Raw genomic sequence first — 17,826 nt, forward strand, 5'->3', positions numbered from 1 at the left:
GGGCATGCCCACACCTACTGCCACGAGAGGGGACATGCAGGGCGTATGCCGATTGCCAGACACGGCGGATGACACGCTCTGATCCAGTGAAGCCTCACAATCGCCTGCAGAATTTTACCAGCAGCAAACTAGGCCCAGAGAGATGGAGTAACTTGCCCAAAGTTGTACTGCACGTAGCTTTGGAATCAGAGCTCACTGAAGGCGAGTTTCCATCCACCGTGCTACCCCTGAAACACAGTGTTGCCTTCTCAAAGGTGTCGATAAATACGTGCCTTTCGGCGACGCCATTAGAGGGACAGAGCTGGTGCTGAGGCAGGGAGAGTCGGCGCTCTTCCACCTTCCTTTGCAGGCTTCCTTCTCAGACCTACGGTTATCCTCTGTCACCAGCCCTCACATCCACCCCTCCACCCCCGTCACCACCCTCAGCGCACAGACGCACACAAACCTCGCATCCGTAACAGCCCCAGATCTGCTCCCGGGCAATAACGGGAGAAAAACAACTGGAGTGTTACCCTGACAGTGGCGTCTTTATTTTAGCAGGAGATCAGCTCTATGGCAGAGGCATGAGTCCTTAATGATGGATGTGCAGCTTGTAGAAGGGGTGGGGATTTGCTCTCACCCCCTGGGTAATGCCCACATAAGTCACAGCTTGCTGACAAGGCTGACGTTGGAACTTTTTTGTTGTTGTTGTAAATTTGAATTCATTTAATCCTAAATTTGGGAGCCCTCAATTATAAACATGGAAGAGAAAAGCCAAAAGATAGACATATACCAATTATGCACTGGGGTCTGTGGTGTGTGTATGTGTGTGTGTGTAAGGGGAGAGAGAACAAAATAAGAATTTTTATCCTGAGTTAATAGTCAATTACAGAGCTAGAGTTAGTGGATAAAATGTTAACTAAAATTAAGTACAAAGGAGGAAACATTATAGCATCCTGAGTAAGATCCCTAGAGTCTTTTCCCTCAAGTAGAGGATTCCCATTTCTTAAGTCAGAAGTCCACAGAGGGGATGTGGCTAGGAGAGCAAATCTGAATATTGTGTGGATACAAAAAGACACATTCTTCCCCATGGAGCTGATTGAGACTCTCCCTGAAGATCAGATGATCCCTGAAGACGTTATCCTGCAGCTACGTGCATATGTATGATATCATTAAAAGAATTTTCTTGAAGACAATAGGTAATTCTGGAAGCTCTAATCTGAAATGGAATACCTTAATGATGTAATTTTCAATAAATATAGTGGTTTTGCTGGTATAAAATATAAAGTACTTATAAGAATTTGTGTTACTAATCAAAAACTGGAAAGCCATTTTCCCCAAGGTATTTTATAATGACGGAGGTAGAAAATACCTAATTTTATCAGGAGTAATCTTCTCTCATTTGGCCCTTAAATTCCTGAAGATTCTCATAGCTGAGTTAAAAGCACAAGCGGTAGAATTTAGAATCTAACACGTCCTGTTGGTGAGCTTTTAGTTCCTCTGGGATCATTTCTATCATTTTTAAAAGAACTGTCCCTGTAAGCTGCTGTGTCCATGATAAAAATTACTCAAGTATTTATAATGGTCAATATTCATTAGAGAACTGATTGGGAATTTTAAGTTGTACCCTTAAAATAGCACTTAGGCCACTGCAACATATAAATAAGTGTATAAAACTCTTGTAAAGTCTACCTAACTGCCAAAACTCTTTTGTGGATGCATTTATACATCATAAATATATGAATGCATGAGATCTCTAAGATGCTTAAATCAAACATTAAATTTCATGGCACCATTTGGGTACTTGTGTTGGGATTTAGGGAGAATTTCCTTTGGATAGTGCAGTAAGTGGTTACAAGACAAAATAGGCCCCATTCCACATGGCAGACAGATGAGCTTAAAGAAGAAGTGTATGAGGTAGTTTTTCAAAGAAAGGGAAAAAAATTCCCCAAGATCAGTTATTTGCCCTCCACGTTCATTGTGTGTTTTTTGTTTTTTTCATCCAGAAAAGCAGCAACCATATCTAGGCAGTAAAAAGCAGTATTCTCTGCCTGTGTGAAAGGAGACTGGGGCTTTGTTCAGGTCCAGCCTGGCTCTTCTCTGGGATCCCAGGTCATAATGACCTGTCAGCCGTCTCCACAGGCCCTGCTACCGTTGGTGCCCCGCTCTCAAGGGGACACCAAATCAGTGCTTAACGTGGTCCTGTTTAAAGGCAAGATTCTGCTCTATCCTAACCTCAGACGAACGTAGGTACCATTTAAACTCTAATGGATGGCGTGGTTCTTTCCCCAGACCTGAGATCAAGTAATTGGGATGGAAATATAGACGGATGTCTCAGGAGGAGAGTCAGTTCTGTTCTTTGTTCCAGCAAGAAGTTGCAGGGCGTCTCTTTCTAAAGATCACGGGTAAGCTGGGTGAAATATGAATAATACAGATTTTCAGGTGACTAAAGCACAGTTCAAACTTTAAAAAGAGATAAAGTAATATCTTGAAATCACATGTTTTCTCCCTATAACTATATGACTTTCATAGTAGATTTCTTTAAAATGGTATCTGACAATATTCAAACTGTCACACTGCCTACTCAAGTCTGACCGATCCGAGTACCTGAAGTACATTGCTTTCTGACTTACACAGAGAGGTGAGGAAGTTCAATATTTTCCCTTGTGGATTTTCTAGAATATTAGTTTTGGTTAATAGATAACCTCCCCCAAATGGATCTTATGACGTAAAACGCATAGGAAACAAAAGGTTAAACAAAGTTCAATTGGTTTCTTTGCTACCAGACCTTTTCAAAGGCTTTAATTAAATAGACCAATATGTTCTTTTACTTCCTAAGAGAAGGCCAAGAATGCAGTGTTTCACTTGGAATCCTCTTTTTGTACGAGGAGACCCTTCAGAATAATATTGTGCAGTACCTATTTTGGGAGATGCTAGTTTACATGATCCCTTTCTGTGGAGGTGGTGAGAATGCTCCCACCACTGGCTTTTTGCTCCTGTTCCCTTTGCCTGAAATACTAGCCCCAGGCAGCCACGTGGCTGGCTTCCCGCATCACCTTGAGTCTTCACTCGGAGGCGACTTTCTCAGTGAGGCCTTCCCTGATCAACTTTTAAAATTCAGGTCCCTTTCTCAACATTCGCTAGCCTTCTTCCCTGTTTATTTTCCAACGTGGCACCTTCTAGCTTTTTTTCCCCTCTATCTTTTGTTTATTATCTCTCCCTCCCTCCCAAATAGAGGGTAAGTTCCTTGAAGGCAGGGACCTTCCTATTGCCACACTCAGGGGACAGCTCTCAGCCTGCATTTTATTCAGCCTATTATTTTATTCAGCACCATCGACTGCTCCATCAACTGTGAAAATACTGAGATAGTCTGAGAATGCTCCCTTCACTCAGCCTCCAGGACACTGTCCTCTTTCCCGGAGGCTGACTGGCCACCCTTCAGATATCTGTCCTGGATTCTTCTCATACTTGTGCTTTTAAACATGGCAAAGCTGAGGGCTCAGTCCTGAGATCTCGTCTCTGCTCTAGCTTCACTCACAAAGCACGTGGATGCGAACACCATCGACAAGCTGATAACTCCCAAGTCATTTCAGCAGCCCAGATGTCCCTACCCGTTGTTGTAGTGGCCGAGCTCATCAGGGCGGGGTAAGCTATGCTGAGTTTGGTTTTACTGAGAGAATGAAAGCTTATTTCTTACCTGCTGTCCTTGGTAGGCAGCTCCACTGAGCATGGATCTCTCCTCCAGCAAGTGGCTCATAGGCTGGGGCTCCTTGCCTTCTGGGGCTCCCCCATCTTCTAGGGCAGCAGAGTTCTTCATTTCCAGCCATGTGGAAGAGAGAAAAAAAAAGCATGGGAGACTCACATCTATTTTGTTTGAGTCTGGAAGTGGTGAATCTTACGTCTACCTACAGTCTTACTTCTGCCTACGTTCCGCTCTCCGGAACTTGGTCGTATGCCTCATCTCGTAACGTGGGGGCTGGGAAGTGTAGTTTAGCCAGGTTCCCGGACAGGGGAGAAGACCAGGGTACAGGTGAGCCCCACCAACCCCATTGCTAGGAGGAAGAAGCAGTTTGTCTTCATAGAATCCTCCCTGCTGTTTATTTTGGAGATGGGTTACTGCTAGCTTTTGATATGGAGAAGTGATGTGTATCTAGTGATTAGAAAATAAACTGTGCTCAAATACAAGAAAACTGTCAGCTGACTCAAATCTCCTACAGAATGAGGCCATGTTAAAATGATTATATCTATGCTATAAAAGTACAATATTCCCTAATAAGACAGGGCCAGTATGGAGAGATTCAAGTTGATCTTTAAAACTTCCAGAGTGCTCATTAGGAATACTTGTTCATTCTGTTCTAGTAACAACTGTAACTCTTTAAATGACAGCACTTTCAAACCATGAGGACAGTCCTCTTGTAAATGTCATCTAAAGCGCTTGCAGCTAAAGCAAGATTAAGAAATTTTAACTTGGATTTGAGATTTATGCTTTGAAATGTTTATTGTTTTATCTCAATTAGTGAGCATATGCACCCTTAAAGCCCTCATGAAGATGGTCGATAATCCAAATTTTGCTGATATATATATAGAGTTTGTGTGAACCTACAGTAGGAGATAAGAGCTTCAACTATAAGAACTGACAGGTCTGGATTCAACTTCATTCAGTCTCTTACTTGATGTGTGAACTTGAGCAAGTTTTTAACTACTCTAAGTAAGATTATGTTTCCTCATCTGTAAAACTGGGATATTATAGATACTATAACACATGTATTATACCTACATAAGATTGTCCTGGGTGTGATATGAGATAACATATATAAAAATTCCTGGTAGATACTAAGTGCCCAATTCTTAGCTATTAAATTACCTTTACTGACTTTAATGTTTTCTCTTAAATTATATCTATTAAGACTTTAACATCTTACTACACTTACTTATTACGAGCTTAGTTACAGACCAAAGGTATTTTCGTGGTTAAAACTTTAACATTTGCCAGAAGGTTTGCTTCGAGTGACCTCTGTGTTCCTTTGACCGTGCTTCTTTCTCTAAGACACACCATGGTTTTGTGACTGTAGGACTAAAGGGTGAAGCACGTCGTATCTTCCGGCATTGATTTCCTGTGCAAATCAGTGATTCAAGCAATCTGGATTTCTCCACTAATTGGCTTTTAAATAATGAGCAACAATCATCTATTTACCACATAAGGCCCCTGAGGGAAACTTGAAGATGAAGTACTGTGTACTTACCACAATGTATTTGCTATTTCATAGTCAACTAGAAGCCCTTTTATAGGTTACTGTGGTTAGAGAAGCAGGAGTGATTTTTCTGGCAAATTAAATTTTCTTTGCTTGAGCTCAGCTCTGATGACTCAGAGTGACCAGGCTGGATGGACTTGCAGTCTACCTCTTCTCTCCTCCCAACAGCGGTCACCTCCTTGAGGACAGTCACCTCCTTGGTCACCTTGCCTGGCCAGCAGTGAGATTGCCAGAGCCCAGGAAGAATGCAGTTCTCCTATTTGGCGCTCTATTAAGTAGGAAGTAAAAAAAAAAAACAAACAAAAAACAGTTGGTTTTCTTGCTCTATAGACTTTCCTACCAGGTGTGAGGCAGATATCAGGGTAATCAAGATACTCTTTAAGTTTACAGTCACATTTTCTGTTGTCTCGGCAAAAATTTGACAGGCACGCACCATGAGATAGATGGTTTTTGATCTCTTTCCCTTCCGTCCTTCCTCCCTCCCTCCCTCCCTTCCTTTTTTGATCTCTTTCCCTCCTGTCCTTCCTCCTTCCTTCCTTTTAATTTTTTTAAAAAAATTTTTAAATAGAGATTATCTGTAAGCTCATTCTTAGTAAACAGTGAGGCTAGGAAAAATTTAGGGTCTCCTGGTGACAAATAAACCCTTGAAGACTCTCCAACATAGTCACGTGTATTTATTAATCACCAAATCTTTGGATAGCTCCTTTATAGAAGGCTTTCTTATTTGGCCTCTGCAGCATGTTCAGCTTTCCCTGATCTCCACCTCCGGTTATCTATGCTGTTTATTAGCTCTGCTCTAAGAAACTGCCATAAACCACAGAGGCTAAACTCTGATCTGTGTCTTTCTCTCAAACGAAGCATCACAGTTTCCCTGTCTCTCCCACCGGACAATGAACGGACTGGACACAGAAGTGCGTGTCCGGTACCCCTGCACCCCTGCATTTCACTCATACGATGAGCTCAATAACTGCATGGTGAACTGTTGGCCAGAATGGAATATGAAAAATATCATCAAGGAACATTGTTTAGGTTGTAGCCAGGCAAGATTCTGAGTTTGATCTGCTCGTCTGGACCGGTTTGACAGAAAGCCAGTTTTGCTTACTCTGTTTAGGAGAATTGCCAAAGCATTATAACAGTTCTAGGATCTGCAGATAAAAAAAATTTCATCCTTTAGCATGCCCTGATCTGAACCTGCATAAAAAGCCCAAGCCCTTCCTACCCTCAAGAGAACACTGGGTTGGTACAGCTTCTCAGAAATCAATGATGCCTTCCAGGAGCGTATATTCAAAGAAAATCCATAGCCCGTAATCAGCTGGAGCTATCTCCCAGCGGCGTCCGAATAAGCATGCTCTTTTCTCTCTCATGCTTGCTACTGACGTATGTAAAGCATTTGGTGTGCAACTGTTATTGCATAAGCTCTCCATTTCCTTGCAAATAGGTGGATATGTGACTTTCACACTAATGAGTACCATGTGGTGTAATAGAAACCCATCACCATGAAATATAGCATTTTTAGAAGGCTCTCTTGCATCAGGGAAGCCCATTTATGCTGCTGAAAATGTTTTTAACTGTCTGCTTTGATGTGGGAAATGGGTGTCATTAGTAGGACATGAACCAAATCCTAACATCATGCTTGTGTCCTCGTGTTGCCTTCAGACTTACATACATGCAGTTCGGTGAATGAATGGAGGCCTTCAACCAAGGTCCTGAAAGACACTCAGAGTCACCACAGGGAAGAAGGCAGACGGTCTAAAAGACAGCTCATGTACTCATCCTCTCTCTCTTTCCTTCTTTGCCTTTGGTTTTCAGAGGAATCTTAATAGATGGGGGGAGGGCATAGTATCTGTGAATTTGAGTGGTCCTGCTCCGGTTTCCACATAAAAGCAGTAGAAGAAGTGAGGAAGGATGGGAGTTAGAGACAGCCAGATTGAGCAGAGCTCCCCAAGCTTTGCCAGGCAATGTGATTTTGAGGTCAGGTGTGTCTTGAACCCTGTTGGAAGTATGTTTGCCTGCAGGCTTACAAACTTAGCGAATATCACTAGTAAGTGCTTTATTATCCAGCAGGAAACTCGGCCAACTGCCACCAGTAACATCTGTAACTGATTGTCAAGGAAAGAGAGAGGAAATAGTTTTGGCTCTACCATGTTGCTCCTAAATCTTGATCAAACACAAGAAAAGGCAGCTGAGTGATGCTTGAATAGTGCCAGTGTGAAAATGAAGTGCAAATGTAGTGCCCATTTAAAAATGAAGGATATTTCTAATGGACTGCAAGGGTCACTTAATGCTGCCCAAGACTCCCAAAGAAAAGAGAGACGAGCCCCTTAGAATGTCCTGCAGTGTATCTTGTGCCTTACCATTTACCTTGGCATTCTTTGTCTAACACTTCACATAAGGCAGAAAAGATTAGCCTTAGGAAAGCTTCTACTATACTTAAAAAAATGGCTACTCCTATTAGGGAGTTTTGAAATATTCACAGTAATCATATGCTTTGATTTTATTTTGAGATAACTGTAGACTCACACGCAGTTGTAGGAGAAAATACAGAGCGATTCCGTACAACCTTTATTCAGCTTCCTCCACTGGTAGCATCTTGCAAAACTACAGAGCAATAGCACAGCCAGAATACTGACATCAGCAGAGTCAAGTTACAGAACATCTTCATCACCACAAGGCTCTCTCTTGTTACCCATTTATCAGTCTCGCAGGGCGTTAACAGTTATCTTCTCCCTGGGTATTCCTTCTAGGGAGCCGACCTTGATTCTTTAATTAGCCTCAGTCCTAAGCCCAGGTACCTTGCACGGCTCTGAAAGAGTCATGCCACGTCCATGATGCTGTGACTTTGGTTCACCCTCTTATATTCCACAATAAAGTCCCATCTCCAATACTCATTCCACAGTTACATTTCTGAACAATAGAATGTACAGTAGAACCTCTTCTATCTCCCTCTCTTTCCTAGTTGATTTATCCCACTCAACTGGCTTTCCCAATTTCTTAAAAGAAATATTTTTCCCGCATGTTCAGACCTATTTCTTATTACCCCACCACTCTCTTCGTCACTGGCTCCTCCTTCATTCATTTTTTTTTAACATCTTTATTGGAGTATAATTGCTTTACAATGGTGTGTTAGTTTCTGCTTTATAACAAAGTGAATCAGCTATACATATACATATATCCCCATATCTCCTCCCTACTTCCTACACTCTCTGGTATCAGATCTTTATTTTAATAACCCTTGAATGCTCTGATTTTTATCTGGTGTAGGAAAATAAGGCAGATGGATGAGAATAGCCTTCTCTGAGTATTCAGAGAGCAAAGAGGGGATCCTAGCTTCAGATTTTCAGGTCAATCATTGAGCCAGTATTCCATTTAGGAGGGATTTAGAGGTAGCACTCTTTGAATGTGGAGTTAGAATGCCTCGGGGACTAGTTTGGAAGATATGTTTGCTAGATTATCTAGTGTGAACATGTATTTGTGTGACTTGGGGGTTAGAGGAAGGATTGATTATAGCGATGTTAGCACTCCAAGCTACCTCTTGTGTCACCACTATTCCAAAGAAAAATATTAAAGAAGCATGACTGTAAATTTTAAAAAAGGACACCAAGGAACACAAACCTGACCTCAGCAGCTTAGGGCGTGAGTAGAGCTCAGGTAGAGAAGGAGGGAGAAGGAATCAAAGTACCAGAAGGCCGTGGCGATGGCCATTTCTGCCAAGTGCTTTAAAGAATATAATCCAGTGTTTGTCCTGTAGTCGACACTCAGAAGTATGTGCTGAATTGAAGAGGTGCAAGGTCTGAAATGATTGTTCAGTGAGGAATTAAAGACAGTAAACCAGTCATTACATAAAGGCAATTTTCTGTTTTCCCCTCTCCTCTGTAAACTCTACCTTGTATTATTTGATATTATTTCACCAGTATCAAGCAGGCCATCAGTTGTCCAATGTAAAAACATCAAGTCCAATGTAAAAAACATGATCCCATTTAGAAAGGAAAGAAGGAAGAAAAGGAGGGAATAAAGGAAATGAAGGGAAGGGAAGAAGGAAAGGAGAGCTTGGGTAATCATTAGTGCTGTTCACCGACACTTTTGGTCTTTTCTTTACCAGCCACATGGTAGAATTATACTTCCTGACGCCCTAGAAGTCAGCCACGTGTTTGGCCTGTAAAATGTGACAGATGAAGCATGTCACTTCTGGCAGCCAACCTTAAGAGCTAAGGTGTGATTCCCCATGCTGTTTCCCTCAGCTGTGGCAGCCCTGTTCCAGACGGCGAGGCTACATCCCTGGCTGAGAGCAAATCAAGCCCGGCTCCTGCCAACGCTGCAAGGACATTTTGTGTGAACGAGAAATAAATCTTTACAATTTTAAATGATAAAAAGCAGGGGTTGTGTGTTACTATAACATAACGTAGCCTGTCCTGAATGATACAACATAGCAAGTAACATAGTCTTTCGCAATAGGATGGTAGGTGTTTCTTCTTTTCTTCTTTCTTATCTTTTTGTATTTTCTAATTTTTCAAATAATTTTTTAAATCAATTTTGTACTCTTCTAGAATGGGTACATTTTTTGTAATAAGGAAATAAATTAATTTACAATAAACTGGGGAAAAGATAATTTTTATGATTTGACTATGTTTATAATTCAAAATTAAATTATATTTTTATTGATAAATGCATGAAATACACACAAATTAATGCCGCTTTCTTGAACCTGGGGTATGTTTTTGGAGCATACTCTTTAGTCACCAAGAACTCTGAAAAACAAAATGTCACACTCTCATGGAATCAAGGTTTACCATCTTGAGATAGGTCTGCTCCAGCCCCTAAGAAATGCACCTTCGTGAGGGCGGTGGACCCCTTTGGGGTCCTGGGAGACATTTGTGTGACAGACAGCTTCCCATTTATCTGTGGTTTGCTAATGAGATCAGGCAAAACGACCAAGAACGATGGGCATTGCTTAAAAGAGTGCTCTGTTTTCTAATTTTCCCTTCCCTCATCCTTCCCTTTGCACAATACACCCACCCACCCACCCCCACACACACACACACACACACACACTCCGTAATTAATAATGCAGTCAGGCTCATTCGAGGATAACCGTACCATGTGCACATTGCCCTTATTACACAGGAGAGCCTTGTTACATGTGTTTATCTGCACATATTTGTTTGCCGACCTGAATGAGATCGATAAGATCCCATGCCTTCAAGATGGCAGACTCAAAGCCAGGGCCAAGCCACAGACAACTGATGGGTCTCAGCCCTGTGTTTTTTCTTTCAATCTCTTCTGGCACAAATCGAAGACAGTGCCGCTGTCTTTGAGGACTGAGATTCCATAGACAAAAATTAGGAGTCTCTATATATTTTGTAAAGGTTAATGTTTTCTTTGAGATTTTACCTAGTGCCTCTGCAGTACGATTTACAGGGTTTTCTCCCACTTGACCAACCTAGAAATATATTATATAATAGACTCTCAATAGAAATAAAAAACCCTCTTATTGGTCCTATTGAAAAGGATAGTAAAGCCCTAGTTTACAGATAAACCCTTTGCTCTTTTTCTCCTTCTACAGCCCCAGAACCCACATTTAGCTTGTAAGACAATGAATTACAGTTATTTTTAGTTCTGGATAACAAGTTCAAAAGGCCCCAAAAGACTAAGGTTATTGCTTAGTGCTCATTGCAAAGGAAAACCTTCTGGGAAAGGTCTTTCTTTTTAAGAAACCAAAGAATTTTTAGATCCCAAACTGTACCTGAAAGAGAAAAGAAAACCTTACTAAGAACTTCTACTTTTCTAAATTTACATTTGGAATAGTGAGAGATTATGACAAATGTGCAAACTGGTATAAACGGTCTCTCCACCCTTACTTGGTGGTTTCATTAAGTTTTTTAAAAAATAGAATAAACAAAAGAAAAAATACATACCCCTCAAAGCAAAGACCTCTTACTGAAATTGTCTAGTTTAACCTTCAAAATATTTAATTCCTTTGTACTCTGTGAAATGTCTAGATAGAGGCAAAATTATTGTTAAATTTTTTAAAGGTCGACCTTTAAGCACAGGTCCACGTACTTACACTGGAAACTAGGTCTCAATGTAGAAGGTGCCCATGGAGCTTATAGACTCAAAGGGTTCTGAAAAAAGTTAATAACCCTCATTCTTTGTGACTAAAAAAGACCCAGGCAGGGCATTTCATACACGGCAAGGAGCAGCTAGTGGCCTGAACTGTTAGCTCAGATAACCAGGCTCCTTCTGCTTTCATCCCATCTTGCTAACATTCTACAAAGATGTTTGTCGCAATGAAATTGATTGCCAGCACACTTGGCAATTCGAATTGCATTAGATGTTCCTTCTTTTTTCATGCCATTAACCACACGAACACAATCTTCGGAAGTCCTATATCAGGAACTCAGGACCTGGTGCTGTGGGACTAGCTCAGGTTTTATGGTCAAGGTCCCTTGTTCTGTGGACAAGCAGAGCAGCCTCTCAGCAAGTGTAAGCTTATGCCCTGAGCTGGATTCTAAAATTGAAAGCATTTTTTTAAGTGCTCTTATTTCCTGATATTTACAAAATGTGTTCACCTGCAGAAAAGGAGGACCTCAATTAGGGGAATCAACTAGCCCATCAATGAGCAAATGTCTGTCCCTGGGACCTACTGTGTGGATCCCAGGTTGAAGTAAGGAGCCAGTTCTGAAATCTGTGAAAAGGAGCCACAGATGTTGGATGCTGTCAGACTTCGGAGGATTTCAGAGAGCTCCATCTCTGAAGAGCCTTTGAAATCCTTTTCCAACCCCTTCCTACCCAGAAAGTTGAGTTATTGCCATGATCACCCAGTGGAGAGGGCTGGAGCCGGAGAGCAGAGAATGAGGGTAAAGGGTAAAGAGAACCATCTTGTAGGGCTCATGGGAACTGAAGCCTTGGTGCCCTGACACTACGAAGAATCCCAGCTCCTTCACTATCTCGGCTGCAAATGCTCTGGTGTCATGTCAGAGGTCATACAATTGTGACTTGGAAAAGACAGGCCTGATGTATGATTTCTCAGCTGTGGAGCTACAGGGGAAGAGGGAGGCAAGGGGAACAGAGGAGACCGTAACAGCTGGGAAGTAAGAGTGTTTCCTGTCTCTCCCTCCGCTAGCTGGTGAGTGCTTCAGTCTGAGAGAAGAAGCAGGCTGCTCTAGGTGGCGGTCCTGCTGGGCCCGTCTAACCTGTGATGTACACTGATTGGTGTGCGTTTCTTTCTTTCCACCCAGGACAGCTTTCCTGCCCGCTTCGGAGGAGTCCATTTTGTCAACCAGCCCTGGTACATTCATGCCCTGTACACACTCATCAAGCCATTCCTTAAAGACAAGACCAGGAAACGGGTAATGAAAACAAAAACCCAAAGGGGGGATTTGGAGGCACAATTATGAAGCCTGTCCTCTCTCTCTCTCTCTCTCCCTCTCTCTGTATTTTTCATTGTGTTTTTTCCTGCTTTTCTGTAGTCCCTGAGCATTTGAGCCTCAGCTGGAGTTTGCAAATGGCCTGGATTTAATCAGTAATTTAGTAGAACTGAGTTATTTTACAGTCCGGGTGACAAACCAAAGGAAGCATTGAAGGCATGCAAATAACAGATGCCCCTTTTACTGTAAATGCTTGTGGGAAATATGGGGTCAAGCAGCTTCCTGTTCATGGAATATTTTAAGAGCTAGCATTTTGTCCTGTGAATATATTATTGCTACGAAGAATACTGATGATTTGTATTTTTCCCCATGGCTCTTGGGTCATAGCTGCCAGCTCCATCACCTTTGAGACTGGGAAAGCATTCTTCTTTGGAAATTATAGAGCTCGTAGGAAGAAGGCTTTTAGAATCTTGATTGCATCAGCTGATGACATTTGGGAAGCCAGCCTCTTCCACCAGAGCTGGGTATTTTTTCACGGCATTCTGATTAGCTGAGAAACTGAACATTATTTAACCACTCGGAATCTCAGTTTCTTCATTTATAAAATGGAAAAACTAACACCCACATCACAGAGTGGTTGGAGTAATTTAATGAGACAAATAGCATAAAGCTATTCATGTAGTAGAGACTCCATGACACCAATTTCTCTTTCCCATTTAGCTCTCTTTTCTTGTAAGCTTTCCGATTTCAGCTATCACCTGGCTCAGGGACATCACTTCTTAAGGGAACCAGGGTCAGTCTTACAGCGCCTTACATAGGGCTCTATGCCCCAGGGACCCCGTGCTGGGGAAGAGCTCTGAGTATTCAGGGGGGGAATGACGATGTGAGGGACACCCTCCCATACACACTCTGCAGGTTTCCTAACTCCTAGACCTCAGATGCTTCCAGATCCTTAGGAAACACTGCAGTAGGGTATGGGATACGGAGTAATTCTGCTGTCCCCAAATGAGTGTGGAACTGGGAACTAGAATTCACCAGCCCCAAGAGGCAGAGACATTCTGGAACATTCTGCAATCTGTCTGGGGTTCACGACAGTGATAAGGGCAGAGAAGTGCCCTAGACTGTTCCCAATGTGGCTTCATGCTTCCCACTGGCTTCATTTTTTACTTAAGAAGGATCCAGTGGGAATTCCTCCCACAAAGCAATCGACATTTGTGCTGTGCCATTGAAGGGGGTTTCTGGAGCTCTGGGTGCAGAACAGAATCTGACAGGTGGGGATTCCACCTCCTACCTGCTGAATTCCTCCACCCCACAGGACCCCCGGAGAGAGGGCCAGTTTCAACAGCGCTCCTTTTCCTCTAAGAACTGGAAGTGTTGCGTGGGTGGGTACCAGGGCCAGTATTTTGCTGCAGCTTTTCCATGCTTCAAATACTACAATTCCTCCAGTGAGACATTTTGCAAAAGCCAGAATATGTGAATTTCTTCAAAAAAATTCTTGTTAAAATTCAGTCATAGCCAACAATCCAGTGTCAGAAAATGTACATTGCTTTCTGAAGTGCTACAGTATTCTCGTGAAGAATTTTAACACTTAGCTTCTCGTCCCCTGCCTCTTTAAATGATGTCATTACATCACAAGTTAAAATCAGTACAACAGAACAAAGTAGCAAGCATTTATTATATACTTATATAGTACATTATAATAAACAGGCACACCTCGGAGATATCACGTGTTTGGTTCCAGACCACTGCAAAAAGGCGAGTATTGTGATAAAGTAGTCTATTAAGTGTGCAGTAGCATTATGTCTAAAAAAATGTTCATACCTTACCTCTTGCACTGTTGGTGGGAATGTAAATTGATACAGCCACTATGGAGAACAGTATGGAGGTTCCTTAAAAGACTAAAAATAGAACTACCATATGACCCAGCAATCCCACTACTGGGCATATACCCTGAGAAAACCATAATTCAAAAAGAGTCATGTACCACAATGGTCATTGCAGGTCTATTTACGATAGCCAGGACATGGAAGCAACCTAAGTGTCCATCGACAGATGAATGGATAAAGAAGATGTGGCACATATATACAATGGAATATTACTCAGCCATAAAAAGAAACGAAACTGAGTTATTTGTAGTGAGGTGGATGGACCTAGAGTGTGTCATACAGAGTGAAATAAGTCAGAAAGAGAAAAACAAATACCGTATGCTAACACATATACATGGAATCTTAAAAAAAAAAAAAAGTTCTGAAGAACCTAGGGGCAGGATAGGAATAAAGATGCAGACATAGAGAATGGACTTGAGGACACGGGGAGGGGGAAGGGTAAGCTGGGACGAAGTGAGAGAGTGTCATGGACATATATACACTACCAAAGGTAAAATAGATAGCTAGTGGGAAGCAGCCGCATAGCACAGGGAGATCAGCTCGGTGCTTTGTGACCACCTAGAGGGGTGGGATGGGGAGGGTGGGAGGGAGACGCAAGAGGGAGGAGATATGGGGATATATGTATATGTATAACTGATTCACTTTGTTATACAGCAGAAATTAACACACCATTGTAAAGCCATTATACTCCAATAAAGATGTTAAAAAAATTATTAAACAAATTCCTCATTAACAGTCAGAAACTTTACATGTTCTTTTTGTTCTCCTTGAACTTGTATTTCCATTATACTTCCCCCACCGAATCATAGCCTCATATAACATTTTTTTATACTGGAAAGCATTTTATCGATCACCCTGTTACATTTCTTTGCAACAAAAATATGTACATAAATTTAAATTACTCTTTGATTACCCATGACCCTAATGCTTTAAGTATCAAAAATTTTTCTTTTAAGTTGGGTAATCATTAAATTTGTTATTAATGCACAATTGTCCAAAACAACATAAATATATTATAAATGTTAATAATTATTAAATTTTAAAAGTAAAATTCTTATTAAAAAAAAATTCATACCTTAATTAAAAATACAAAACAACAAAAAAAGTGTAATAGTTACATCGAAGATCACTGATCACAGATCACCATGACAAATATAATAATAATGAAAAAGTTTGAAATATTGAGAGAATTATCAAAATGTGACCCAGAGACATGAGGAGAGCAAACACTGTTAGAAAAATGGCACCAATAGACTTGACGCCATGTGCTTGACGTAGGGTTGCCACAAACCTTCGATTTATAAAAAGCATAATATCCGTGAAGTGCAATAAGGCACAATAAACAAGGGATGCCTGTAGTATGTAGTATATAGCATAATACAATACTTATATGGTATATTATTATACTATATGAAAGTATTTTAAAAATCACATTTACACTTCATCATGGTTAAGTATGGGGGGTGTGTGTAATTGATGGCCCTATATTTGAGTACAATTTATGCGCATTGGGCCTGCAACATGAAGAAGTGTGGGAAACGATGTCATTATACAGATGCACTTTAGATAAACTTTCAGGAGTCAATTCCTAAATCTCAGGCAATGGTAATTAACAACTTGTGGCTTATCCACTTTATAGATTTGTTTGAAAATGTTGTTATTTGGGGGTGTTTTCTCCCCTGCTTGACTAATTTCCATCACCATCTATCATGTGCTTAGAAGATGCAAACTTGTTTGTTGAGGGTAGTATTGGCAAATCCAGACAAAAATAGAAAATCGTTGCAAAAATATCTCACGGTAAATTCTCAGGTCCCAGTTTTCAGTTCCACTGACTAAGAATGGACTGAGCTTTTTCCTTGTGCCCACACCACCCTGGGAGCTAGGAGAGTATTAAAAGAGAAAGAAGACGTTGTCCCTTTTTCTGAGCATTCTTTTCTTGCTATGGGGAAGCAAGACATAAATGAACAAATCAGAAAAAACTAGAAGTCATCACACAATGAAGAGCAAATTTGGGGGAGAGGGGAGAACCAGAGTGGGCAGGTGCCACTGGGACAGACTGAGAAGGAAGTTGCCACTTGGTGTAGGCCTGGGAAGGATGGGGAGGGTTGAGGAGGGTCCGGAGGGTACTCCAGGGGAGAACACAGCAACGTGGAGATGTGTGTGAAGCAAGATTGGATGGTTTTGGGATGGTCTGCATCCCTACTCTTCTCATCAGCAGGGATAATTAAGAGATGACCGTATGTGTAAATTTGGGCCATGGCCAAATACTACCCAATTTGTTCATGAACTTCATTTTTAAGGACTATTAATTCAGGCCCTTTTCTGAGCAATAAATTAACATTTTATGCAGACTAAGCTACAGACACAAAATTGAATGCCTCTTTAAACCCCATGATCACCAGCAGTGCATCCACTTTGTCACTGCTAGACTGTGTATTAGATTAAATGCTTGGTCATATGTTTTGGATTTTTTTTCTTGCTAATTATTTTTTTCTTTCCAGATTTTCCTGCACGGAAACAACTTAAACAGCCTCCACCAGCTAATACACCCTGAATTTTTGCCGTCTGAATTTGGAGGAACCCTTCCTCCTTATGACATGGGAACTTGGGCCCGGACGTTACTCGGTCCTGACTACAGCGATGAAAATGACTACACTCACACCTCCTATAATGCAATGCACGTGAGACACACGTCCTCCAACCTGGAGAGAGAGAGTTCACCCAAGCCGATGAAGAGGTAAGGCCTGGCTCAGCGGAGCCTCCCAGTTAGAGGTCAAGAGGCGTTTTGGATTTGGGCCTATTGTGGGTTAAGTAATTGAAGACCTTTACGGGCACAGAACTTGAATAAAATAAATTGCAGTACATTCTCAGCTGATTTCACCAGAACTGAACGTAAATGGGGCTTGGCTGGCCCAGAAATACAGTTGTCCCCATCATATGAAAGAAGCAGTAAAAGGCTGGGACCTCATTCATGTCGTGATTATAGTCCTAGGCTCTAGGGAATCTGTTAACTCACACAGAATGAAATGTGGGACCTTTGACATACACTGAATGAAAAAGCAACCTGCTAGAAAACGTTTCTATCATTGATGCATTTGGAACCATTTATTGAGCATTTACTTGGCCATAGTCACTGATGAGGCACTGGGAGCACAAAAATGAATAAAGACATTGAAAACAAAAAACAAAAAAACCGAGAAGAAGGCCCTGGGAAAATCTGCCAAGTAAGACTTCTAGCAACCAATTTCTAATGCGAGTGATGTTTGAGCTGGGCTCTGAAGGATGAAAATCAAAAGGAGGAAAAGACAAGATAGACAGAGGCCTGGAGGCAGTGGAGGGATGGGA

The 17,826-nt window shown here is 41.5% G+C and overlaps 2 protein-coding genes across 2 annotated transcripts in view; one reads left to right on the forward strand and one right to left on the reverse strand.

The window, feature by feature from the left end:
* CLVS1 (clavesin 1) overlaps positions 1 to 17,826 on the forward strand; it is a 162,212-nt gene that overhangs the window by 117,390 nt on the left and 26,996 nt on the right. The window contains exons 4-5 of the mRNA XM_082433708.1: positions 12,467 to 12,577; positions 16,983 to 17,218. Of these exons, the coding sequence (XP_082289834.1) occupies positions 12,467 to 12,577; positions 16,983 to 17,218 (347 nt within the window). The remainder of the gene's footprint in view (positions 1 to 12,466; positions 12,578 to 16,982; positions 17,219 to 17,826) is intronic.
* ASPH (aspartate beta-hydroxylase) overlaps positions 4,415 to 17,826 on the reverse strand; it is a 262,991-nt gene continuing 249,579 nt past the window's right edge. Inside the window, exon 27 of the mRNA XM_082433632.1 lies at positions 4,415 to 5,499. Within this exon, the coding sequence (XP_082289758.1) occupies positions 5,433 to 5,499 (67 nt within the window). The 3' untranslated portion in view covers positions 4,415 to 5,432. The remainder of the gene's footprint in view (positions 5,500 to 17,826) is intronic.

The sequence above is a fragment of the Balaenoptera physalus genome, assembly GCF_965194825.1.
Source record: "Balaenoptera physalus genome assembly, chromosome: 17".
NCBI classification, from domain to species: Eukaryota; Metazoa; Chordata; class Mammalia; order Artiodactyla; family Balaenopteridae; genus Balaenoptera; species Balaenoptera physalus.